At 39.9% G+C, this 27,809-nt stretch overlaps 1 protein-coding gene across 6 annotated transcripts in view; it reads right to left on the reverse strand.

Moving 5' to 3' along the window:
• LOC100855390 (uncharacterized) overlaps nucleotides 1–27,809 on the reverse strand; it is a 120,871-nt gene that overhangs the window by 2,719 nt on the left and 90,343 nt on the right. For 5 of the 6 annotated variants that reach the window (XM_059734021.1, XM_059734023.1, XM_059734027.1 and 2 more), the window contains 4 exons: nucleotides 19,795–19,882; nucleotides 8,448–8,507; nucleotides 8,128–8,380; nucleotides 49–200 (listed from right to left, as the gene is read on the reverse strand). In XM_059734021.1, the coding sequence (XP_059590004.1) occupies nucleotides 49–200; nucleotides 8,128–8,380; nucleotides 8,448–8,507; nucleotides 19,795–19,882 (553 nt within the window). Of the gene's footprint in view, nucleotides 1–48; nucleotides 201–8,127; nucleotides 8,381–8,447; nucleotides 8,508–8,732; nucleotides 9,735–19,794; nucleotides 19,883–27,809 lie in introns of those variants that run through there. The other variant, XM_059734025.1, reaches the window with a different exon arrangement.

The following is a 27,809-nucleotide window of genomic DNA, read 5'->3' on the forward strand; positions in this document are numbered from 1 at the left end:
TGAGATAAACCAGGTATAAATTGGTTGTTATGAGCCACTATAACAAACCTCACATGTCCGTGCCAATCCAGCAAGGTTAGGAATGCGATCAATTAGTGATGCTACAAGGATAAAATGTTGTTGACTTGATCTAATCCTTTCCATGGCCACACTTCTTGACTGCAACAACTGATCAAGAAGCTGATCCTCCTTTTCTATTTCTGTCCTCCATGAAAATGCCAAATCAAATTACAGCTGTTTTGAACTTCATATAAATGGCTCATAAATAATTTACAGAAAGTTAAGCCGAAATATATTTGTGCACTTCAATATTGAGAAAACTTAATTATTGCTTTTGTGAAGCATTTTTCATTTATCTATTCTCATACAATTCAACTGGGATGCATGGAAATATAGAACCCAAACTCATTATCATGCAATGGAAATCTTCAAGGCAGATGATAGAATAGGGAAAAAGGATAAGCATACAGTTTAGCTCTTGCTCTATTTCCAGAATATCAGTGTACGTTTTTCACAAAATAAGATTAAATGGTGACTTGTTACTCAAACTAGTTAATCTCATAGATGAGGGAATATTGTTCTACTTCTTCCCAGATATAGTCTCCAGTTTTGGGCTGGTCATTCTTCTATCCTATTTGTTCCGAAAGCAATGTGCCACCAAGTGGGAATCCCCTTTATGGGACAACTAATTTTCTTAAAACCTTATGTTGTTGGGATTTGGATTAATAATGTTTATCATGCTCTCTAACACCCTTCCTCAGGTGCCACTCCATATCTGCATGTGAAGAGAGAGCCAAACCCAAAAGCAAACAAATTAAAAATAGCCTCCTTTGAGTTTTCACATGGGCACAATAAATTAAGGAAATAAACATGCAATTAAATTTGAACTCATGACCTCCATTTAAATGAGGCTTTGATACTATGTTGGATACCACTTTTTCTAAAAACTTAAGCTATTGGGATTTAGACCTACAATGTATATCATGCTCTCTAAAACCCTTCATGAATTTTTTTTTTCTCTTTTTATGTATTTGTTATGCCAACTACAAAGTTCTTCAGCAATCACAAAAGAACCCACACAACACTAAACAATTCAAAAATAAAATTTGGCCCACTTTTATTATTTTATGAGAAGCTTAGTTTTGCTTTTTCTAAGATAATTTGTTTGGAACCTGCTGCATCGTAAACTATTTGGGACCCGACTAGGGATATTCTAGGTATAACAAAAAATTATTTCCTTAACAACATTATTTTTTAGTTCTAAGATATGCATAATACATACCCAAGCATATCTGGTCATATCAATGAGTATTGGTCTCCAAACTGCACATGGACCCATCTTCCAAGAAGTATCCATATGTCATAGACATGAATTTTCCCAAAAAAATTTCATGTTTGTGGGGCGCTTAGACGCTTTCTACACCAGCCCACCAAAACCCACATGAGATTGCAACCAAGAAAGACCCACAAAAATCACACAAGGTTTACAAGGTTCAATTTCCTAACTTTGACTTCCACAATGTCTTTGATGAGTTCATCGCTCGCTCACTCTCTCTCTCTCTCTCTCTTGCATGCTGTTTTGAGAAGACCACATTTCATGTCATGCCACCCATATGTCATACCTTACCCTCTTGTCATCTCATTCGTCTTGTTGATACTATGGTATCATACCATGTCCAAGGCCTCTCTTGGTGTAGAAAGAATTCATGGAATTGCACCCATGACCCCTCATCTCCATGCATAAGGCATTGCACCCTTGTGCCAAGTATCGGTTACCATATTTGAGTTGACTTCCCTCATCTCCATGCATAAGGCATCGCATCCTTGTGCTAAGCATCAGCCACCATGTCTGAGACGACTCCGTTGTTGTAGCAACACCATGCCACATCCAAGTTCCATCTTGGCACAACAACAGGTCATGACATTGCACCCATGGCTTGTCAAGCGGTCTCATTACACAAGGCATTGCACCCTTGTGCCACTATCGAGAGGGGAAGACTGCATCGTACATTGTGTCGACCACGGGTTGAACACCACCACATGTTGTGGAGCCCATGTGCGAGTGCTATCAAGGTTTACCCATGTCCCTTGCTCATGTCTAAGGCCTAGCATCGATGCCCCCAGATGTGGCCATGCCCAAGCCACCTTGTCTCTCTTGAGTCACTAACCTCCCACCTTAAAAAGCATTTTAAACCATTTTGGAAGTGCCTAGAAGAGACATTATCCATGCTTAAGGAGGCATAATTAATTTTAATTAATTCATGAAAATTTGGAAATTTTCAATTATACTTGGAGTCTCTCTTTTGAAGGTTCCTCTTCAAAGGAAAAATATCACCATGCTGAAATTCAACACATGAATTTTGGCCTAGTTGGGGCTGTGCTGCTCGCTGCCCCTCATTAGCCTCAATCCTACCTTGCATTGGTCGTAGTCCACTCATGGAGCCAAGGTGCCAACCCATGAGGCCTTGGTGCCACAGACTTGAGTCAAAGTGTTGCAGCTGTTGTGCCATGAGTGACACCTTGTTGTGTCGCGAGTGACACACTGCTATGTCACCAGCGGCATGCTGTTGTGCACATTGTGTTGTTGTGCGTGCTACTCTGCATGTTGCAGCACATTCCTGTGCCGCATGCAGTCTCTCATGCCATCACATATGCTACTCCTCCCACACCGCTTAGTCTGCTCATGCTGCACTTGTAGCATCATTCTCCGCTTTGTCTCACTCTCAAGGTCCTCATGCATGCACGGTGCCTGCCTATCAGGCCCTTGGTGCCAAGTCGTTTGAGTAAAGGTGCTAACACCATATTAGTACGAAGGTGGGGACCTTTGAAATTTTCAAATCATAATGATGTTCAAATCCATAGAGTATTACTGATGAGATTGAAAAAGCTAGGAGCCAATCCATGGCAAAAGACAGAGTCCTCCCTTAAAGAATTATTATGAGAACTCCATGTCTTCTAGTGTTTTCCTTCTTCCTTAGTAATGATTTTACTCTCTTTAAGAGATCTTGTCCTCACTACTATTTGCTCTCCTTTTCATGGATTAATGTTTCCCTAAAGAAGAATGTTTCCCTATAGAATTTAAAGTAACTTATCCAGGGGAAAAAGAATAAAGATAATCAGTAGCACAGTTCATAAAACTTAGAGATTAAGTTGAAAAGTTTGATAACTAAATGATCTAACAAGAACAAGGAAAAAATCAAGGCTGGGTAAACATCATAACCAAAATCCTAGAATAAAAGCATCTCATTTTGTTCAGTTGAACTGAGTAAGCATAAATTCCAAATTCACTAAGCTTAAGCATGAAGACCCAGTGCACAGAAAATGGCACATCTTGTTTGGGAGGACAATAGCCATAAAAATACATAGAGAAATCTAAATGTATGTTCAATATAATAGTGAAATAGGATTTTTCTTCAGTCAAAACTGAATTTGAGGAGGATGTCAATGATGGTGGTAGTGTTGGATGCAACATGGCCCACCAGCACTGTTTTAGCATTTTTGTATGAAGGATAGTTTGCTCATCTATTCATTTGGTTGTTACTCCAAGCTTAAACAGTTAAATTCTGAATAGATTTCAAAAGAAATGTGCACAATCAGAACACATCCTTGCTCCAAATTATAAAATAAGATAAAAGTTATAAGTGGGAGGAAAATCTATTAATCAGGCATTGGATATGATTGAAAAGGCTGCAATACTGTTGAATATAATGTATTTATAGTATATTATCTTTCCTTGTTAATATAGGTCACATGTATGGTAGTTAGGACTCCTAGCCTTGTATATATATATCTCTCAATTGTAAGTTGAGATTACATGAATGAGAATTAAGGTTTTTCTTCTTTCTCTCTCTCTCAACATGGTATCAGAGCCAGGGAAGAAAACCTAATTCTTTCCTGTTTCCCGTGTCATCAACTCCGGGAAACCTTCCGGTGACTGTGTTTTATTCCGGTCACCTTCCCCATCTCCCAATACTTTCCGGTCAATTGGAACGTCGTTAGAAACCACTCACCGCCGGCGAACTTTCCGACGACCTATTTTTCCGACACCGACCATACCAGAAGGAGTGCATGGAGGAGATCTCCAACTTTTGTGATGGCACCGGCACCAAAAGAGCATCCACGCGCCGTCCACTCGCCATTTTCCGGTCGGTGGCTGCATCTCACGCGCCGGCGCGTGAGGCATTTTCCGGCGACGAGCGTCCTCCTCCAGCTTCGCCTGACGCCGACCAGCCTCCCTACCTCCTTGGTTTTCCCATCCGAGCCCTGCACGTACCTCTTTTGGGGATTTTTGTCTCCGTCGGCCCTCCAAATAGTCTTTCCGGCGAAGCTCCGGCTACTTTTTCTCCACCCCAATCCCTGCACGGGCCTTGGGAAGTGTTCTTCTACCTTTCTGGTGGTACCACGCTGGATCTAAGGCCGTCTCCCTTTGTCGGTGGTGCCACGCCGCAATCTGAAGCCGTATTAAGGCTCTCTTCGATCCAAACATACTTCATTCTCCAGATAAGTGGATATGGCCCAGTCCTCTGATTCTCCGCTGCCTCAGCCTCCGAGCTCCTCTGCATCTCAGGCTTCTATTGCCTCTGTTGCCCAGCCTGGTAATGCCTCTGCCTGCCTTACCCACACATCTTCTCTTGGACCCTGGATTCTAGATTCTGGAGCTTCTGATCACCTATCTGATAATAAGGATCTTTTCTCCTCTATTACTACTACCTCTACTTTACCTACTGTTACCTTAGCTAATGGTTCTCAAACTGTGGCTAAAGGTATTGGTTTGACCCTTCCTCTGCCTTCTCTACCTCTCACTTCTGTCCTTTATACTCCTGAATGTCCTTTTAATCTTATTTCCATCAGCAAACTCACTCGTACTCTTAATTGCTCTATTACCTTTTCTGATAAATTTGTGACCTTGCAGGACCGGAGTACGGGGAAGACGATTGGCATAGGACGTGAGTCTCAAGGCCTCTATCACCTCACCTCGGATTCATCTGCTGCAGTTTGCATTTCCACTGATGCCCCTCTCCTCATTCACAATCGTCTGGGTCATCCTAGTCTCTCCAAGTTCCAAAAGATGGTCCCTCGTTTTTCCACTTTGTCGTCGCTTCCGTGTGAGTCATGTCAGCTTGGGAAACATACTGGTGTCTCGTTCCCAAAGCGTTTGAATAATCGGGCAAAGTCTCCTTTTGAGCTTGTCCACACTGATGTTTGGGGTCCTTGTCGGACTGCGTCTACTTTAGGATTTCAGTATTTTGTCACTTTCATTGATGACTATTCTCGATGTACTTGGTTATTTTTAATGAAAAATCGAGCTGAGTTATTCTTTATTTTCCAGAAATTTTATGCTGAAATCCAAACCCAGTTCAATATTTCTATTCGTGTGTTACGCAGTGACAATGTCAGGGAATATTTTTCAGCCCCATTTACTTCGTTTATGTCTCATCATGGGATTCTTCATCAGTCTTCTTGTGCTCATACTCCTCAACAAAATGGGGTAGCTGAACGCAAGAATCGACATCTTGTTGAGACAGCTCGTACTATCCTCCTCCATAGTAATGTTCCTTTTCGTTTTTGGGAGGACGCTGTTCTTACCGCTTGTTATTTGATTAATCGTATGCCCTCCTCTGTCTTACACGATCAGATTCCTCACTCCCTTCTCTTCCCTGACCAACCACTTATTTCCTTCCTCCTCGTGTCTTTGGTTGTACTTGCTTTGTTCATATTCTCACTCCTGGACAGGACAAGCTTTCCGCCAAAGCCATGAAGTGCCTCTTCTTGGGATATTCCAGACTTCAGAAGGGTTATCGTTGTTATTCCCTTGAGACTCATCGATACTTTATCTCCGCTGATGTCACCTTCTTTGAGGACTCACCATTCTTTTCCACCACTTCTGAGTCTCTTCCTGTTTCTGAAGTCTTGCCCATTCCCATTGTCTCCCCACCTGATGCTATGCCTCCTCGACCACTTCAGGTTTATCATCGTCGCCCTCCTGTCGTTGCTCCTCTCTCTTTTGTTGAGGCACCTGCTAACTCACTTCCTATCCCTTCGGCTTCACCTGCCCCGGCTCTGCCTTCTCCTAATGACTTACCCATTGCTGTTCGGAAAGGTACTCGCTCTACTCGTAATCCTCATCCTATTTACAATTTTTTGAGTTATCATCGATTATCTTCACCCTATTCTGCTTTTGTTTCTGCTATATCCTCTGTTTCTCTTCCAAAGAGCACCCATGAAGCTCTTTCCCATCCAGGCTGGCGACAGGCAATGGTTGCTCTGCACTCTAATGGCACTTGGAATCTTGTTGTTTTACCCTCTGGTAAATCTACAGTTGGTTGTCGTTGGGTCTATGCAGTTAAGGTTGGTCCTGATGGTCAGGTTGATCGCCTTAAGGCCCGCTTAGTTGCTAAAGGCTATACTCAGGTTTATGGTTCTGATTATGGTGACACATTCTCCCCTGTTGCCAAGATTGCTTCTGTCCGCTTGCTTCTCTCCATGGCTGCTATGTGTTCTTGGCCTCTTTATCAGTTGGATATTAAAAATGCCTTCCTTCATGGTGATCTTGCCGAGGAAGTTTATATGGAGCAACCTCCTGGTTTTGTTGCTCAGGGGGAGTCTGGTTTAGTGTGCAGGTTACGCCGTTCTCTATATGGCTTGAAACAATCTCCTCCAGCATGGTTTAGCCGTTTTAGTTCTATTGTTCAAGAGTTTGGCATGCTTCGCAGTACAGCAGACCATTCAGTTTTCTATCATCATAACTCCTTGGGGCAGTGTATTTATCTGGTTGTTTATGTAGACGACATCGTCATTACAGGCAGTGATCAGGATGGTATTCAGAAACTAAAGCAACATCTTTTTACCCACTTTCAGACCAAAGACTTGGGGAAACTCAAGTATTTCTTGGGAATTGAGATAGCTCAATCCAGTTCTGGTGTGGTCCTTTCCCAAAGGAAGTATGCTTTAGACATCCTGGAAGAAACCGGTATGTTAGACTGTAAACCGGTAGACACACCTATGGATCCGAATGTCAAACTTGTACCAGGACAGGGGGAGCCTTTAGGAGACCCCGGGAGATATCGACGGCTCGTAGGTAAATTGAACTATCTCACCATTACTCGTCCAGACATTTCTTTTCCTGTGAGTGTTGTTAGTCAATTCCTACAGTCACCATGTGATAGCCATTGGGATGCCGTAATCCGCATTCTTCGATATATCAAAAGTACACTAGGCCAAGGTGTATTGTACGAGAACAGGGGTCATACTCAGGTTGTTGGTTACACAGATGCAGATTGGGTTGGCTCACCCACAGATAGACGTTCCACTTCAGGGTACTGTGTTTTTATTGGAGGTAATCTAATATCTTGGAAGAGTAAGAAACAAGATGTAGTGGCCAGATCTAGCGCTGAAGCTGAGTATCGAGCTATGGCTTTGGCAACATGTGAACTCATATGGTTGAGACATCTTCTTCGGGAGTTGAGATTTGGAAAGGATGAACAGATGAAACTCATCTGTGATAACCAGGCCGCATTACATATTGCATCTAATCCAGTCTTTCATGAAAGGACCAAGCATATTGAAGTTGACTGTCATTTCATTAGAGAGAAGATCACATCAAGATGTGTTGCTACAAGTTTTGTTAATTCAAATGATCAACTAGCAGACATCTTCACTAAATCTCTCAGAGGTCCTAGGATTAAATATATTTGTAACAAGCTTAGTGCATATGACGCATATGCTCCAGCTTGAGGGGGAGTGTTGAATATAATGTATTTATAGTATATTATCTTTCCTTGTTAATATAGGTCACATGTATGGGTAGTTAGGACTCCTAGCCTTGTATATCTCTCAATTGTAAGTTGAGATTACATGAATGAGAATTAAGGTTTTTCTTCTTTCTCTCTCTCTCAACAAATACCATGCATAACATAAAAGCAAGTTAATAACATATCATCAATTAAGATCAGGAATGCCAGGGTAAACAATTTTATAACATAATAATGGCTTGGTACATAGTGGATATGTCAATCACACAAGAAATAGCAGAAATATGCTACTTATTCTATAATATTGTTATACTGCTTGTTTGTTATTGATAATAATCCCTTTATATTTTAGCTAATTCCCAAAGCCCTAACATACCCAGAAGAGGTTTGCAAGTTTCGTTGCTGTCCAAGAAGGACCTGGAGCTGGTATCCTGCTTCTCATGTTTACCAAGAGTAATTTTTTTCTGAAAATCCACTGATATATCTTTAGGCATCAAGGTAAGCAACTTTTCTTTGTTGGTATCCACAGATATTTCTGCGCAATTAGAATCTTCATCAACACACAACCTCTCATTCTTGATGGTTACCATATCCTTTGCCATCGCACATCTCAGATCTTCCCGAACATCCTGCAAACACTGAACACTCAGATACCAATAATACAAGAGAAAGCAGAAGAATCAAACTAGTGCTTACATTCAGAAAGGTGACTACTTGCTCCATCAGGGATGTAGGGACGCATTCAAACTCAAGTTCCTTCAATATGACAAAAAAAATGATTTAGAAGTTATCATTGCTATGAAGTGAAGAATGGTTTCTGATCCAATTGCAGTTATGGGTTCATGGATTAAATTTTGACAAGCCTAAGTTAATTTTGGCCGATGGACATCAGGTGACCACATTATTTGTATTAAAGGATTTACACTACACAAATACAATAAATATCATGCAATGTGGTACTTAACACACAAAAAGAATTACCAAGCTAGTATCACTTAATCACTCCAACCCCAGGAAGTTCAGAATAAGGCTTTAGTAATTTGAGTACTAAACAACATTGAAGGAAGAGGCTCTCTTTACCTTTCTGATAGACAAAATCAAAGTTTATTAAAAAGAGACAAACCAAAAGGGAAGAGGTAATTGAGATGCTGTGGCAGCCACTTACTGTTCCCTGTCTCTGTGGGTGTGATAGACAAAAGTAAAGTTTATTAAAAACACCCTAACAAAAAAGGAAAAGGATGTTGAGGTGCTGCGGCAGTGACTTATTGTTGTTTAGAGAAAGGGAGAGGTCACAAGAACCTGGGTTTCTAAGGTCTCATGACTGGGATTGGTAGTAGATGGCATCCGTGATATCCAGTCTTTCTGACATTATAGTTAGCAAAGGATAGAAAGGACAGGTTACAAGTTAGCATGAAGAGGCTCTAAAAACCTGTTGGATGCTTAGTTAAATCTTTTTATAAGGCATGATCTTCAAGAGTCAAAGTTGTTAAGTGCATGCTATACATTATGAGCTCAAATCCTATAAGCTTAAGATTTTAGAAAAATTGGTTGCTCAACATGGTATCAGAACCTTGTTTGGTGGGAGGTCATGTGTTCGAACCTCACCATCATATGTTTATTACCCTAACGTATTAAGCCCACATAAGGCTACATGTGAGGTAGGATGTTAGAATGCATAATATACATTATGAGCTCAAATCCTAAAAGCTTAAACAAAGGTTTCTTTCCCATTGCATCAGGTATGAGGATCAAATGCTCCATCCAAGGTTAGCATCTTTATATATGGAGCTTGGTGGAAGAAGATTCCAACTAGACCAACTAATGAGTAGGAACTTTACAACCTGGTGCTGCACATGCAAACAACATGAGGAATCAGTCGATCACCCCCTTATTCATCATGGGTAATGCATAGCATATAAACACCTTTATTCTCTGCTTTGGTGTGCATTGGATGCTTCCAGATCCAGAGAAGGATTCTTTGTCCTGCAGGTTAGGACAGAAATGGAAAAGAGTGTGGAGAACAGCTTTCAGAGTAATGCTGAATAGAAAAGACATTTTCCTTGAATCTTTGTTTGTTTGGTCAAATGAATTTTAAAGGCAGAGAGCTTAAGCGCTTATCTTTTAAACTTCATTCTTTTCTTATTTATTAGAAACAACTACTACATTGCAATGAATTAATGAGTAAAAAAAAGATGAGAAATTCTTCCACAATGTACAAATTCTGACAAAGAAGAATGAAGTGAAGCATATCCTGCTTCAGAAAGTCAACATTAACCGTACACAGGCTACATAACTGTGCACAATTAATGTGCAAGTGTCTAATTGCTTTAAGAATGACTTTCCTTAAATGAAGTGAAGCATATCCTGCTTCAGAAAGTCAACATTAACTGTACACAGGCTGCATAATTGTACACGATTAATGTGCAAGTATCTAACTGCTTTAAGAATGACTTCCTTAATCACCCCTTAAGAATCTCATTCCCTTTCCTCATAACTCATCCATTCTGATAAAATTGCCCTCACAATGCATGCATTTTGACATATTTTTGGCAAAACAACCCTTACAAACTACACTATTGAGAATATTTATGAAATTTCTTTCAAAATAACATAAAATATTGAATTAGATTAACAAGGTTCATTAAGATTTTAGATGTTCACTTCATAAACATTTTTTGACACTATCCTAGTTGAATTGATAGGAGTATATTTATCTATCTATCTATCTGTTGAAATAATGCCAAAGTTAGGATTTTAATATAGGAAAGTATTTTAGGAATAAAAAAGGAGAGATCATTTAGGATATTTCCTTATGATTCAGTTTCCTAATTTTAGGAGAGAATCAAGCTAGATTGATTTTTTCTTATTCAATCATTTGTGTATATATATGTGTATGGTGTGTACCGAATATAATCAATAAAGGAATTCAGAAATTCTTCATGGTATCAGAGCCAGTTTTCTGAAACCCTAATCTCTTTTGGCCGCCTCTTATTCAGGCCATCATTCATTCCGGCCAAGTCTCTCCGGCCATCTCTCTCTCTGGCCATCTCTCATTCCAGCCATCAGTCCCTATTCTCAAAACCAAGGAAGAAAACCTAATCCTTTCCAGTTTCCCCGTGTCATCAATTCTGGGAAACGACTTTCCGGTCGGTCAAATGGTCGTCAGAAAACATTCACCGCCGGCGACTTTTCCGGCGAACTTTTCCGGTGATGTCTTTTTCCCACACCGCAAGGAGCGCCTGGAGGAGATCTCCAATTTTTCCCAAAGCACCGAAGCCAGAAAATCACCCACGCGCCGGCCATGCGCGTTTTTTCTGGCCGGCGACTGCATCTCATGCGCCGGCGCGTGAGGGCGCGTGAGCCACTTTCCGGCGACGCGCTTCCTCCTCCAGCCTCACCTGACGCCGACTAGACACCCTTCACACTTGTTTCTGCCATCCGAGCCCTGCACGTGCCTCTTTTGGGTTCTTTTGCCTCCGTGGCCCCTCCGAACAGTGTTTCCGGCGTCCTTTGGCTATTTTTTTTTCCAACCCCAATCCCTGCACGTGCCTTGGGAAGTGGTCTTCTACCTTTCTAGTGGTGCCACAGTTATTTTTCTTTTCCATTAGGTCGGTATTTCTGGTTTTCTCTCTTCCTCATCTCCATGACAAAATACGGAATGGCAACATCACAAGTATCCAGCGTCACGGCACCAGAATCAGGGGGTAGATCTGAAATTCCAAACCTTGGTGGCAGTGATTCCTCTCCTATTCTCATCACAGGACACAAATTAAATGGCTATAACTATTTACAGTGGTCACAATCTGTGTTGCTGTTCATTTGCGGTAAAGGAAAGGATGAGTACCTCACTGGAGAAGCAGCCATGCTAGAAACTACAGAACCGGGTTTCAGGAAGTGGAAGATTGAAAACAGCATGATCATGTCATGGCTTATCAATTCCATGAACAATGACATAATTGAAAATTTCTTGCTGTTTGGGACTGCAAAGGACATATGGGATGCAGCCAAAGAAACTTACTCAAGTTCTGAAAATACTTTAGAACTTTTTCAGGTTGAATCAGCCCTACATGACTTCCGCCAAGGAGAGCAGCCAGTTACTCAGTATTACAACACATTCACAAGGTATTAGTAGCAACTTGACTTATTCGAGACTCACTCATGGAAATGTTCGGATGATGCAGCAACATACAGGCAAATTGTGGAACAAAAGAGACTGTTCAAGTTCTTCCTAGGACTAAATAGGGAATTGGATGATGTTAGAGGCCGAATCATGGGCATTAAACCCCTACCAAGTCTCAGGGAGGCTTTTTCAGAGGTTAGGCGTGAAGAAAGTAGAAAGAAAGTGATGATGGGATCAAAAGAGCAACCTGCCCCAACATTGGATGCCTCTGCCCTTGTTGCTCGGTCATTTAATAGTAGTAGTGGAGATCATCAGAAACGGGATAGGCCTTGGTGTGATTATTGTAAGAAACTAGGCCATTATAAGGAGGCTTGCTGGAAGCTTCATGGGAAACCGGCTGATTGGAAACCAAAGTCACGGTCTAACAGAGATGGCAGAGCACACGTGGCTGCCAACTCTAAGAGCACATCTGTTCCCGAGCCGAGTCCATTCAACAAAGAGCAGATGGAGATGCTACAGAAACTATTAAGTCAAGTTAGCAGTGGCAGTACTACCGGGATAGCCTTCACTGCTAATCAAGGAGGAATGAAGCCGTGGATAGTGGACACAGGTGCTTCTGATCACATGACAGGAGATGCTGCCATTCTTCAAAATTACAAGCCAAGTAATGGTCATTCATCTGTCCATATTGCTGATGGTTCAAAGTCAAAAATTGTCGGGACAGGTTCTATAAAACTTACTAAAGACTTGTATCTTGACTCTGTTCTCCATGTTCCAAACTTGGATTGTAATCTTTTGTCCATTAGCAAATTGGCTTGTGATCTCCAATGTGTTACTAAATTTTATCCAAACTCGTGTGTTTTTCAGGACTTGAAATCAGGGAAGATGATTGGTAGTGCTGAACAGTGTTCCGGACTCTACCTCCTCACATGTGGCCAATTCTCAAACCAAGTCTCTCAAGCAAGTTGCGTACAGTCTCAGAGTATGTTAGAGTCTTTCAATTCTGTGTCAAATTCTAAGGTCAATAAAGATAGTGAGATTATAATGTTACACTATCGCCTTGGTCATCCTAACTTTGTTTACCTTGCCAAATTGTTTCCCAAATTATTTATTAATAAAAATCCAGCATCTTATCACTGTGAAATTTGTCAGTTTGCAAAGCATACTCGAACAGTATATCCTCAAATCCCATACAAACCTTCGACTGTTTTCTCTTTAGTACATAGTGATGTGTGGGGTCCCTCACGGATAAAAAATATTTCTGGCACTCGATGGTTTGTGACATTCGTTGATGATCATACACGGGTAACATGGGTTTTCCTTATGAAAGAAAAGTCAGAGGTCGGGCACATTTTTCAAACCTTCAATCTTATGGTTCAAAATCAATTCAATTCAAAAATTCAAGTCCTCAAGTCAGATAATGCAAAGAAATACTTTACTAGTAGCCTCAGTACTTATCTTCAAAATCACGGCATTATCCACATAAGTTCTTGCGTTGACACCCCACAACAAAATGGGGTGGCTGAACGCAAGAATAGACATCTCTTGGAGGTTGCCCGGTGCCTTATGTTTTCCTCTAATGTTCCAAACTATTTTTGGGGGGAAGCCATTCTCACAGCTACCTATTTGATTAACCGTATGCCATCCAGAGTGCTTACCTTTCAATCCCCACGTCAACTTCTCTTAAAAAAATTCCCTCACACTCGTGCAACCTCTTCTGATTTACCACTCAAAGTATTTGGTTGCACGGCATTCGTTCATGTGTATCCTCACAATCATAGCAAATTTGCTCCTCGAGCCAATAAGTGCATTTTCCTAAGGTATTCTCCAACCCAAAAAGGGTACAAATGCTATTCTCCAACCAACAAAAAATTTTACACCACCATGAACGTCTCTTTCTTTGAACACGTCTTCTTCTATCCCAAATCTCATGTTCAGGGGGAGAGCATGAATGAACATCAAGTTTGGGAGTCTCTTCTTGAGGCTGTACCTTTTTCTCACTCAGAGTCACCTGAGTTGCCCACACCCATGCTGTCATCAGTCCAGCCAGCCCAGTCCACAAATGTTCCTTCTCCCATGACCATCCAGTCTCCCATGCCTATTCAACCTATAGCCCCACAACTTGCTAATGAGAACTTACAAGTTTACATCAGGAGGAGGAAAAGACAGGAATTAGAGCACGGATCACAGCCAACATGTGGTCAATATATTGACTCCATTTCAAGTCTTCCTAAAGAGAACATAGGTGAGGATAGGGTTGGAGAGGTGTTAATTCCCAGCATTGATGATTCTACTCTGCCGATTGCATTGAGGAAGGGTGTTAGGAGATGTACAGATCATCCAATTGGGAATTATGTTACTTATGAAGGGCTATCACTATCTTACAAAGCATTTGCTACTTCTCTTGATGATACTTAGGTTCCCAACACAATACAAGAGGCATTAAAAATTTCAGAATGGAAGAAGGCAGTACAAGATGAGATTGATGCACTTGAGAAGAATGGGACATGGACTATCACAAATTTGCCAGTTGGGAAGAGGCCCGTGGGGTGCAAGTGGATTTTCACCATAAAATACAAAGCAGATGGATCAGTTGAGAGATTCAAGGCTCGTCTGGTAGCTAGAGGGTTTACACAATCCTATGGGATAGACTATCAGGAGACTTTTGCTCCTGTTGCAAAACTGAACACTATCAGGATTCTTCTCTCATTGGCTGTCAATCAAGATTTGTGCTTGCAACAACTGGACATAAAAAATGCATTTCTAAATGGTGACCTAGAAGAGGAAGTCTACATGGAAATACCACCTGGTTTCGAAGGAAGTATGGCAAAGAATCAGGTTTGCAAACTCCAAAAATCCTTATACGGCCTTAAACAATCTCCCCGAGCCTAGTTTGATAGATTCACAAAGGCAGTTTTGAAGCTGGGCTACAAACAAGGTCAGGCTGATCATACTCTATTTGTCAAGAAGTCTCATGCCGGGAAAATGGCCATATTGATAGTCTATGTCGATGATATTATTCTATCTGGGAATGATATGGAGGAATTACAGAATTTGAAGAAGTATTTGTCAGAAGAGTTTGAAGTTAAAGACCTTGGAAATTTGAAATATTTCCTTGGTATGGAAGTGGCTAGATCAAGGAAAGGAATTATAGTCTCTCAAAGAAAATACATACTCGATCTTCTTAAGGAGACCAGTATGCTTGGATGCAAACCAATTGATACTCCTATGGATAGTCAGAAGAAACTTGGTATCGAGAAAGAGAGTACACCGGTAGATAGGGGAAGATATCAACGACTCGTCGGGCGCTTGATTTATCTCTCACACACTCGGCCAGATATTGGCTTTGCAGTAAGTGTTGTAAGTCAATTCATGCACAGCCCCACTGAGGAACACATGGAAGCAGTCTACAGGATTCTTAGATATTTAAAAATGACACTAGGGAAAGGTCTATTCTTTAGAAAGACAGAGAATCGTGACACTGAAGTATACTCAGATGCGGATTGGGCAGGAAACATCATTGACAGGCGGTCCACTTCTGGATACTGTTCTTTTGTCTGGGGAAATCTTGTTACCTGGAGGAGTAAGAAGCAATCAGTTGTAGCCAGAAGTAGTGCAGAAGTTGAGTACAGAGCTCTAGCACAGGGAATCTGTGAAGGGATTTGGATAAAAAGGGTTCTTAGTGAACTGGGACAAACGAGTTCATCTCCGATTCTGATGATGTGTGATAATCAGGCAGTTATAAGCATAGCAAAGAACCCCGTGCATCATGACAGGACCAAGCACGTTGAGATTGACAGACACTTCATCACAGAGAAGGTGACTAGCGAGACGGTTAAATTGAACTACGTTCCTACCAAGCACCAAACTGCAGACATCCTCACAAAAGCTTTACCTAGGCCTAACTTTGAAGACTTAACTTGCAAGCTGGAATTATATGATATATATTCTCCAGCTTGAGGGGGAGTGTTGAAATAATGCCAACGTTAGGATTTTAATTTGGGAAAGTATTTTAGGAATAAAAAAGGAGAGATCATTTAGGATATTTCCTTATGATTCAGTTTCCTAATTTTAGGAGAGAATCAAGCTAAATTGATTTTTTCTTATTCAGTCATTTGTGTATATATATGTGTATGGTGTGTACCGAATATAATCAATAAAGGAATTCAGAAATTCTTCACTATCTATCTATCTATCTATATATATATATATATATATATATATATATATATATATATATATATATATATATATATATATATATAATCAGAAACAAGAATTGTGTTAATATCATATAAAGATTCCATGAGAGGGATGAAAAATCCTTCCCATAAAATTTCATGGCCATAAACTTTCACTTAAAAAGGAATATGATGAAGAATATTTTCAACATATAAGTATGGTGACCTAACTTATGCACAATCCTAAGGAGGTACACATGGAGGCAATGGATCAGATACTTAGACAATTGGAGTTAACTCTTGGTAGTGTGACATTTTGTTTCAAAAAACTGGAAATATGACACTTGAGTTTATATAGAGGCTATTTGGGAAGGATAAATCACTAACAGGAGGTTAACATCTAGCTGCTGTACATTTACAATTTGGTAACTTCGAGAAGAAACAATATGTGACTGCTATATCAAGTGTCAAATCAGAATTTCTAGGCATAACACAGGGGTTGTGAGCTTTCTCAAGATAAAAATTATTCTTAGTGACCACAGATAGAATAAATTGGTAAAGTCTTATAAAGCTCTAATGTGACAAAAAGTTGGCTTTTAGTAAAGCACACAATCTAGTTCGATATGACCAAACAAGTACATTGAAGTTAATTATCATTTCATCAATGAGAAATTGGGTAGTGGGTTGGTATGCACTCCCTTTATATCCTTAGACAATCAGTTGACATATTGACTAAGGGATTCGTGGCTCAACCCTTCCAATCTATCACAATCAAGTAAGTAATAAAGAGCATTTTGTCACAGGATGCTTCAAATGACCCTCCCCATGGGCTTAAATAGGAGGAGGGAAGCTTCTGGAGACTCTTGGAGCCATCTACACTAAGCCATTGGTGGGAAGAGTGTGGAAGGTTCTAGAAATGCCTAGAGATGTCCACACATCTATACACTATGGTGGAAGGCATGGGAGGAGTCCAAGGCTTTCTAGAGACTTCTAGGAATCTCTTGTATATTCTTGTACATAGGGTTGTACATAGAATAGGGTAGGATGTTCTAGAATATTCTTGATTTGTAAGGAACCCTCCAAGGTTCTAGAGAGTTCCCTTGGTGCCTATAAATAGGTGAGGGCCTCATTTGGCCAAGGCACCACCCAAATCACTTCCTAACCAAGCAAGTGAGCATCCAAGCACTTGTAAAGGCTTTCTTGAGATAATAAAGCTTCCATTCTTTAAGGAGTTGCCTACTAAGCTCTTAAGCTTTCGAGTCGCGAGTGTCTTAGCCGAGCAAGCTAAGCATTGGGGATCAAGGTTGACTTAGCAAGATCAAGCGTCTTGACTTGCCTAAGTGCCGCACGAGCTTAGTGAATGACTAAGTCCGTGACAATTTGCTCACTAGATTGAGGGGGAGTATGGCTAGGATTTATTTGGATTTATTTCTTTTTCTTTTTCGTTTTTTTTTTTTTTTTTGTATAGTTGACTTAGTATTTATTTCATGTAATTAGTGATTGAATTAGTGGAGTAATTCTAGGCATAGAATAATTTTTTTTTTTTTTTCCCATTGTAAACATTATAAACAGGCCTAAAAAATATCCAATGAATACACAAGTATTATTCAGAAATCATTCTCCATTTTCCTTTTATGGATCCAAATCCAACAAGCTTAAGCTTTTAAAAAATTGATAGTCCAACAATTTATCAAAACCTTGTTTGGCAAGATAAGGTCACGAATTTGGACCTCACCACATACTTATTTACACCAACTATTGAACCCAAGAGGTGGTTTGTGGCTTGTATATGAGCTTGTGTGTCACTCCACGTGTGGGTATAGGGATGTAAGAGAGGGTATAGGAAAACATGGGATATATTGTGGACCCAAATCCTACAACTTGAAGCTTTTAAGAAAAGTGGTAGTCTAATACTTTATAACATTTTATATGGTATAGTGGAATGATTCTCTCATCTGTGGATGTAAACAATGTTGGTCAAATCATATTAAAATGTCATGGGCCTCTTTGTGTGATTTTACTTTATGTTTTGCACAAACTCATGACATTAAAGTTTCCACTAGCACAATATGTGGCATCAATCTAAAGTGAAGATTTTCGGGAGAGAATGGTGGAGATTTCCAAAAAAAGAAAGGATTTCTAAAGATACCAAGTTAAAGATTTTTGAAAGAGACAAGGAGAACAAAATACACGAGAACTACAAAAAGGATTTCCTAAAAAGCAAGGATTTTTGGAAACACCAAGTTATAGATTTTTTAAAGAGACAGAGAACAAAATACACGAGAACTATAAAAAGAATTTTAGTTGAAGGTGGAGTAAATTATTTTCAGTGTTTTTTACTCAACCCATTCTTTGTGTATTTGTCATTTTCCTTGCAATGTGTCAAAGAAACTAATTAGTGCTTGCTTTTTCCTTTCATGTTTTTTTCTTTTTCTTTCTTTCATGGTAACACCCAAGAGTATCAATTCTTCAAGAGCAATGTTTTGCTTTCTATACAATGTGGATGAAAGGATAGGTATCTACATAATTGCCAGTGCTGAAGATCCTAACTTTGAAATGGATAGCCATAGTAATATTACTCTCCACTACTCACTGTTCAGTGAGGTACTATTAGGCTTCTTTCTTTCAACACACTTATTGGATCTTGAAAGGTGAAAGCAATGAATTGACTAAACAATTTGAATCTGTGGAGATCACAATAAGTTGAATGTTCCTTGTGCAGAAGGGAACCACAGCACATGAGAGAATTATGACATAGAGTAAGGATTAAGAAAAGAATTAAAATGGGTGGTTATTAGGTACCTTAAAAAATAAATTTCCAAATATATATATATGTATGTATGTATGTATGTATGTATGTATGTAATTTTTGAACTTGAACCCGAAACCTCCCACAAGCTCTTCCCAACCCTTTGCCACTTGAGTCAAGCCTCAAGGGTATTTGTCATATTCTCCTTTTAACAAAGCATATTGTATCGAATATTTTTCCTATATTCATACATTCTTGTAATATTGGATTTCCTTATAGAATAACAAAAGATATTAGAAATATTTTTATAAATATTTCAGGTTATGAGAGGGAAAAAGTTATGAGATTGAGATGAATTTATGAAGGCTGCATGTGGTAGATAGGGATGTAAGGAAGAGTGAGAAACACCCTTTGGAGCAACGATTCACAATTCAGGGTGTAGATAGCAGCAAAGAAACACACTATACTTAACCAATAATAGTATTTGTTTTATCTGTTTTTATAACATTTTCAATGGTATAATGGAACAATTCTCTCTCGGATATTGGCATGGTTGATCCAATCATGTTAAAACCTCAAGTGTCTTTTTGTGTGATTTTACTTTATTTTTATGTTTTGCACTAGCCCAAGGTATTAAAGCTTCCATTGTTACAAAAAAAAAATATTCTAGTTGGTTGCATGCATCAAGCTAGAAGTGTCCAATCATTCAAATCATATGAGAAATAAACAAAGAGCCCCAACAATCTTCCTTTTCAATTAATTTGGAAAATCTTCCAGAACAATTAATACATGTAGGAATGTATCATTCTTGGTCAAAGGATCTCTTATTAAGGTATATGACTGTAACTATCATGTCCCCCTAAAGTTTTCCACAATATTCCAATAATTTTGCCAATATTTTGAGAAGTCAACTTCCTCAATGTGAAATATGCTCCTTTGCCTAGAAGGCTGACATTGTAAAACTTGATGAAGTGAAATTTAGAAGCCTCTAACCTCAACTCGATCAGTGAAGATTCCACTTGGAGTGACAGAGTTGTAAGGATCAAATGCATCAAGAAATCCTGCCATTGACTTTCGTAATCTGAAATAGTAATAAATCAAAGTAACAAGTGAAATCTTTCTAAAATTATATATATAAAATTAGAGAAGAGTTAGCCAAAATATTCTGAAAGATTTAGATTTAATAGAATCTCTTGGACAGACAACACCAAGACATTTGTAATGGGCTTCTGTTTTGCTTGAAGCTATAGGACCACAAGCAATTATTTAAAGTTTGCCATGCATCAACAAGTATTAGAGATCAAATTCATTAAAAAGGCATTAGAGGATGAGATATGATTGATGCAACTTAGTTGTTAATCATTCCATCCACTGGTGATGACAGTCTTGATATCAATTTCATCAGTTCAGTTTTGGATCTTTATCATTAACATGAAATCAAATGTTAAAAACAAGCAAATGCATTTTCATATTAACAGAGGAAGCATTATAGTGGGTCCATCAGATTTGAAATTAATCATCGTGACAAAAAGTCACAGTTGCAATAGATAAAACAGAAACAAGCCCAATAACAAAAGAAGAACAAAGCATCACACATAGCCACTACCAGGAAAGACATCAACTAGAAGTAGCTATCATAAGCAAAATTACATACAATGTTAGATTAGTTTTATCAATTAAATGAAGAAATCCAGAGGTAGAGATGACTAACATTTTCCAGTCAGTGGGTCATGAAAGTTGATATCCAACAAAGACTGCTATAGGTCTTTTTTTTTATAGGCAAAGTCATAGAAGAGAGTACATTAAAAGAACAGGGCGCCCAACAACAAACCTAAAGCATATAGGAGGTATACAAACAAGCGCATATAGGCTAAAAACAAAAGGAAAAGGGATACAAAAAACTTACCCACCCTCATCTATAGCTCACCCACTCAAAACGTTAATTAAAGAATTAGGCCCTTCGACTATATAACACTTGGACCAAGACCACAAATTGCTAACAAAAGTATATTTCATCCTTTGGATCGAAAGATCCTCATTTTCAAAAGCAACCCTATTTCTTTCCCTCCAAACTATCCAAAAAAGGTATAAGGGGGCTGCTGTCCAAACCTTCACCCACTTCTTGCCCACAAACAGCCCATGCCACCCAAGAAGGGTCTCCTTCACTGACGATGAAAGAACCCATAGCACCCCAAAAAGGTTAAATAACAAGTCCCATAAAATCCTGGCCTTGGTGCAATGAATTAGAAGATGATTTATAGACACTTCGGCAGCACCACAAAGGTAACTGTTCGGGAGAGACCAGCCCCTCTTCTTTAGCTGGTCCAACGTTAGAGCTTTATCCCATATGGCTTCCCAAGGAAAAAAAACCAAAGTTTATAGGAGCATAAGGGCTCCAAATAATGCTTGTCGGGAACGGGACTGTGCCGCCACCTTCCAAAGCACTATAAAAGGATTTAATGGAAAAATTACCACCCTTTGCCTCCTTCCACCGTAACTTATCCTCCAAATTAAAAACCACTCTCTTCCCTTGCAATGAGAAAAGGAATCTCTCTACCATCTCAAACTCCCAATTGTTAAATGGTCTCAAAAAGCGTGGGTTCCAGCCCCCAACCTCCCCTATAGTATCCCAAACCTCCACCACCCACACCTCTTTGGAAGTCGCCAAAGCATACAAAGAAGGAAAAGAAATGCTTAGAGCCTCGTCTCCGCACCACCTATCCTCCCAAAATCTCACTCTTCTTCCATTTCCTACAGAAAATACAAATTTGCTTTTCATAAAAGGCCATTCCTTTCTAATTTCCTTCCAAAACCCCACTTCATACCCCTCCCTTACTTCTCGGTTACACCACCCCCCTTCTTCTATCTCATACTTCCTACTAATTACTTGATTCCATAGAGTCCCCCTTTCTTCCACAAAGCGCTAACTCCATTTACCTAAGAGGGCTCTATTAAGTTTAGAAAGGCATCTAACACCCAAGCCACCTTTTCTTTTATCCGAACAAACAATCAACCACTTCACAAGATGAGGCTTCTTCTCCAACTTCCCCTCAACCCAAAGAAAATCCCTTTGAATTTTCTCTAGCCTCAATCTAACTACTCGTGGCATACATAGCAAAGACATGTAGTATATGGGTATGGTTGACAACGTGCTCTAAATAAGGGTAATCCACCTTCCTTTTGAAATAAATTGCCTCTTTCACATGGCAAGCCTCTTCCGGAATCTCTTCTCCACCCCATCCCAACCTGCTACTGAATTATGAGCAGCCCCCAAAGGAAGCCCCAAACAGGAGGGCAGCGCACACCACCCCCCCCCCCCCCCCCCCCCCCCGGGGCTTGCAGCCTAGTTCAAATGTCAATTCCTCCACATTATCAACCCTTCCCATCGGAAGAATTTCACTCTTGTCCAAGTTTATTTTCAGACCTGAAATGGCTTCAAACCACATCAAAAGCCAGCTCAAATAGACCATCAGCCCTTGGGAAGCTTCACAAAACACGAGGGTATCATCAACGAACATCAAATGAGATAATTGAACCCCATCTCTAACCCTGCAACCTAATAAAAAACCCTCTCTCTCAGCTCTATTAATGAGGCTGCTAAAGGCCTCCATCCCAATCCCAAAAAAGTAGGGGGAAAGAGGATCTCCTTGCCTCAATCCCCTACTACTAATGAAAAAGCCCAATGGAGAACCATTAACCAAAACCGAAAAACTCATTGTGGATATGCACCAACTTATCCAACCTGCCCACTTCTCCTCGAATCCCATTTTTCGCATCACAATGAGCAGAAAATTCCAGCTTATGTGGTTGTAAGCCTTCTCTATATCTAGCTTGCATAACACTCCACTCTCATTCCTTTTTAACAACGAATCTATAACTTCATTAGCTATCAGCACAACATAAAGAATTTGTCTTCCTTCCACAAAAGCGTTTTGGGCCAGAGACACTACCTTACTTACCACCTTCTTTAGCTTGTTAGCTAAAACTTTAGCCAGCAGCTTGTAAAAGCCTCCCACCAAGCTGATAGGTCTGAAATCACTAAGGTTGTTACTGCCTTCTTTTTTTGGTATTAAAACCAAGAACGTAGTGTTCAGGCTCCTAACGAATTTCCCCCGCTCATAGAATTCTCCGAAAAAGCCCATAACTTCGTCCTTCACAAAATCCCAGCTAAACAGCCAAAAGGTGATAGTGAAACCATCTGCTCCAAGGGCCTTGTCCCCGTTCAGCTCACACAGTGCATGGAACACCTCCTCTTCACTAAAATCTACCTCCAACTTGGCTGCGTCCTCATCCCCTAATCAATCAAAGTCCAATCCCGCCAAGCTAGGGTGCCAATCACCCGGCTCCAACAACAGATTTTGAAAAGCCCTAGCCACACCCTCCTGAATCTCATTCTCCTCTGTGCACCACACTCCGTTAATTTTAATCTTCCTCAGCAAGTTACTCCTTTTGTGAGCATTAGCCATCCTATGGAAGAAGCCTATGTTTTTATCTGCTTCCCTCGACCAAATTTCTCTTGATTTTTGTCTCCAAAAGGCTTCCTCCATAAGCAACCATTTCTTTGATGTTGTGGCTGACATTAATGGCATGTTTACAAAACTATTAAGAAATGGAATGACAATAAAACTTATTCCATTTAAAGTGTTCACTAGTTGTGAGGAAAACCTAACAAAATGTATAATTTTACCATAATACTCATATAAAAAATTTTCAAACATATGATTGTAGAAGAAAAGGAACATATTAAAAAAATGTATAGAAAAAATAAAACCCATTGCTTAAACTTATTACATTTTTCTTTTATAATTTGATTTGGTTAAATAGACTTTTGGACAAAAAAACTCTCTACTTATTTTATAATATATATAACTATTTGTAAAAATAAAGATATTTAATTTATATTTCTCTACTTCTTTTAATAAAAATAATTAAAGACACAAAAAAATATGAGAGCATTCTAAAATTCATCTTGTATCTAAAAGTTAGAAGTAGAGTCGGACCTCATTTGCTCAAAAAATATTGTATTCATTTTTCCAAATCAATTATATAAGTGAAAAAATTTGTTAAAATTTTCTAATTATTTCTTTTATATATAATTGTTTATTAAATTTAAGATTTTAATTTATTTGTTTCTTTTTCAAATTTTTTATATTGATAAAAATTATTGCACGGAAAAAAAGTTTTCATTCTCCACAGTAATTTAATTTTTAATCTTAAATTCAGTTAAAAAATCTCTTTAGTCATTTTATAATATGTAACTATTTGTAAAGCTAACATATGTCCTTTATTTTTATTTTTATTAATTAAAACAAATCACAAAGGCAAGAAAACATTATTAGAACATTCTAAACTCTAAAATTCATCTTGCATCTCAAAATTTTAAGCAAAGTGGACCTCACTAGTTCAAAAAATATCGCATTCATTTTTTATAAGGGAAGAAATTGTCTATTAAAAAATTATACCAAGAAAAGATTGAGCTCCAACTCAATAAGTTTAATGGCTTAGCAAAATTTTCTAATTATTTTTTAATATGTAAATGTTTATAAAATTCAAATTGGCTCTGCAAGTTTCTAAAAGGTTAGTTACATATGTTTGCATATAATTATCTTAATGAAAATCATCTAATAGTTTAAGATGAATTTTTTATTGATACATATGTTTTTGTAGTTGATCAAACATCACATGAAGCACAATTCAAAGAATATTTGCAAATTAATTAATGCAATATAAAGTTGCTTGCCAAGGGCAAAAAAGGGAAACTCTAGCACAAACATTCATTCCCCAAAGAAAGGGAATGGGTTTTCTTTGGAATTGGTGAGGAGAGAACTCATTCTCCATTTTGGAGAAATAGGTGGAACCCGCGATGCTATTTTGGAATCCAAGTGTGACTCATTTTTCTTTCATTGCTTAGTGTTGAATATAATGTATGTATAGTATACTATCTTTCCTTATTAATATAGGTCATATGTATGGTAGTTAGGACTCCTAGCCTTGTATATATATATATCTCTCAATTGTAAGTAAAAATATATGAATGAAAATAAGGTTTTTCTCCTTTCTCTCTCTCTTTCAACATGGTATCAGAGCCAAGGAAGAAAACCTAATTCTTTCCTGTTTTTCCGTGTCATCAACTCCGGGAAACCTTCCGGTGACCGTGTTTCTTTCCGGTCACCGTGTTTCTTTCCGGTCACCTTTCCCATCTCCCAATACTTTCCGGTCAGTCGGATCGTCGCTAGAAACCACTCACCGCCGGCGAAATTTTCCGGCGAACTTTCCGGCGAACTTTCCGGCGACCTATTTTTCCGACACCGACCATACCAGAAGGAGCGCCTGGAGGAGATCTCCACCTTTTGTGAAGACACCAGCACCAAAAGAGGAGCCACGCGCCGTCCACGCGCGATTTTCGGTCGGCGGCTGCATCTCACGCGCCGGCGCGTGGGGGCGCGTGAGGCATATTCCGGCCACTTCCGACACCTCTCCAGGCTCGTCCGGCGCCGTCTTGGCCTTCTAGCCCCCCGGCAGTCCTCCCCGAGCCCTGCATCTCCATTTTTTTCCCTGTTTTTGGCTTTCTTGCCATTCCGGCCACCTCCGACAGGGCTCCCCCTCCATCTCCGAGGCTTGGGTGCTGCTTCTCTTCCTCTCCAGGCACGTCACGAACCTTTTCTCCATTGATTGCACCTCTCACAGCCGTGGTTTCACTTTTTTTCTCTCTCCGCCGAAATCTGAACCCATCTTAGGGCTCTCTTCGATCCAAATACGTGAATATGACCACCAAAAATCAGATCTTTACCTCTGTTATCTCTGGATCTCCTATGATTACCTCAGAGAAATTGGTTGGCAGTGAGAATTATCTCTCCTGGTCTGCTTCTGTTGAACTTTGGTTTATGGGTCAAGGATATGAGGATCACTTGGTTACCCAGGAGGCAGATATCCCTGAGGTTGACCGCGTACAGTGGCGGAAGATAGATGCACAGTTATGTAGTGTATTATGGCAATCGGTTGATCCCCGGATTCTTCTTCATCTTCAGGCCTATAAAACTTGTTTTAAGTTTTGGACTCAGGCCAAAGGATTATACACGAATGATATCCAGCGTCTTTATAAGGTGGCTTCTGCTATTGTCCATCTCAGCCAACAGGACTTGGACCTATCTACTTATATTGGTCAGATTGCCTCTCTTAAGGAGCAGTTCCTGACTGTGATGCCTCTTACTCCTGATGTTGGGGCTCAACAAACACAACTTGACAAGTTCTTCATGGTTCTTACTCTTATTGGCCTCCGTCCGGATCTTGAGCCTATTCGTGATCAGATTCTTGGCAGTTCATCAGTTCCGTCCTTGGATGATGTGTTTGCTCGCCTCCTGCGTATCTCGTCCACTCAGACTTTGACATCTGATAGCGCTTCAGATTCTTCTGTGTTAGTTTCTCAAACTACCTCTCGAGGAGGACGCAGTGGTACCCGAGGTAGAGGCCAACGTCCTCAATGCACCTATTGCAATAAACTTGGCCACACTCGCGATCGTTGCTATCAGTTACATGGAAGACCTCCTCGCACTGCCCATATGGCCCAGTCCTCTGATTCTCTGTTGCCTCAGCCTCCGAGCTCCTCCGCATCTCAGACATCTCAGGCTTCTATTGCCTCTGTTGCCCAGCCTGGTAATGCCTCTGCCTGCCTTACCCACACATCTTCTCTTGGACCCTGGATTCTAGATTCTGGAGCATCTGATCACCTATCTGGTAATAAGGATCTTTTCTCCTCTATTACTACTACCTCTGATTTACCTACTGTTACCTTAGCTAATGGTTCTCAAACTGTGGCTAAAGGTATTGGTTTGGCCCTTCCTCTGCCTTCTCTACCTCTCACTTCTGTCCTTTATACTCCTGAATGTCCTTTTAATCTTATTTCCATCAGCAAAATCACTCGTACTCTTAATTGCTCTATTACATTTTCTGATAAATTTGTGACCTTGCAGGACCGGAGTACGGGGAAGACGATTGGCATAGGACGTGAGTCTCAAGGCCTCTATCACCTCACCTCAGATTCATCTCCTGCAGTTTGCATTTCCACTGATGCTCCTCTCCTCATTCACAATCGTCTGGGCCACCCTAGTCTCTCCAAGTTCCAGAAGATGGTTCCTCGTTTTTCCACTTTGTCGTCGCTTCCGTGTGAGTCATGTCAGCTTGGGAAACATACTCGTGTCTCGTTCCCAAAGCGTTTGAATAATCGGGCAAAGTCTCCTTTTGAGCTTGTTCACACTGATGTTTGGGGTCCTTGTCGGACTGCGTCTACTTTAGGATTTCAGTATTTTGTCACTTTCATTGATGACTATTCTCGATGTACTTGGTTATTTTTAATGAAAAATCGAGCTGAGTTATTCTCAATTTTCCAGAAATTTTATACTGAAATCCAAACCCAGTTCAATATTTCTATTCGTGTGTTACGCAGTGACAATGCCAGGGAATATTTTTCAGCCCAATTTACTTCGTTTATGTCTCATCATGGGATTCTTCATCAGTCTTCTTGTGCTCATACTCCTCAACAAAATGGGGTAGCTGAACGCAAGAATCGACATCTTGTTGAGACAGCTCGTACTCTCCTCCTCCATAGTCACGTTCCTTTTCGCTTTTGGGGGGACGCTGTTCTTACCGCTTGTTATTTGATTAATCGTATGCCCTCCTCTGTCTTACATGATCAGATTCCTCACTCCCTTCTTTTCCCTGACCAACCACTTTATTTCCTTCCTCCTCGTGTCTTTGGTTGTACTTGCTTTGTTCATATTCTCACTCCTGGACAGGACAAGCTTTCCGCCAAAGCCATGAAGTGCCTCTTCTTGGGATATTCCAGACTTCAGAAGGGTTATCGTTGTTATTCCCTTGAGACTCATCGGTACTTTATCTCCGCTGATGTCACCTTTTTTGAGGACTCACCCTTCTTTTCCACCACTTCTGAGTCTCTTCCTGTTTCTGAAGTCTTGCCCATTCCCATTGTCTCCCCACCTGAAGCTATGCCC

The sequence above is a fragment of the Vitis vinifera genome, chromosome 2, assembly GCF_030704535.1.
Source record: "Vitis vinifera cultivar Pinot Noir 40024 chromosome 2, ASM3070453v1".
Classification (NCBI taxonomy): domain Eukaryota; kingdom Viridiplantae; phylum Streptophyta; class Magnoliopsida; order Vitales; family Vitaceae; genus Vitis; species Vitis vinifera.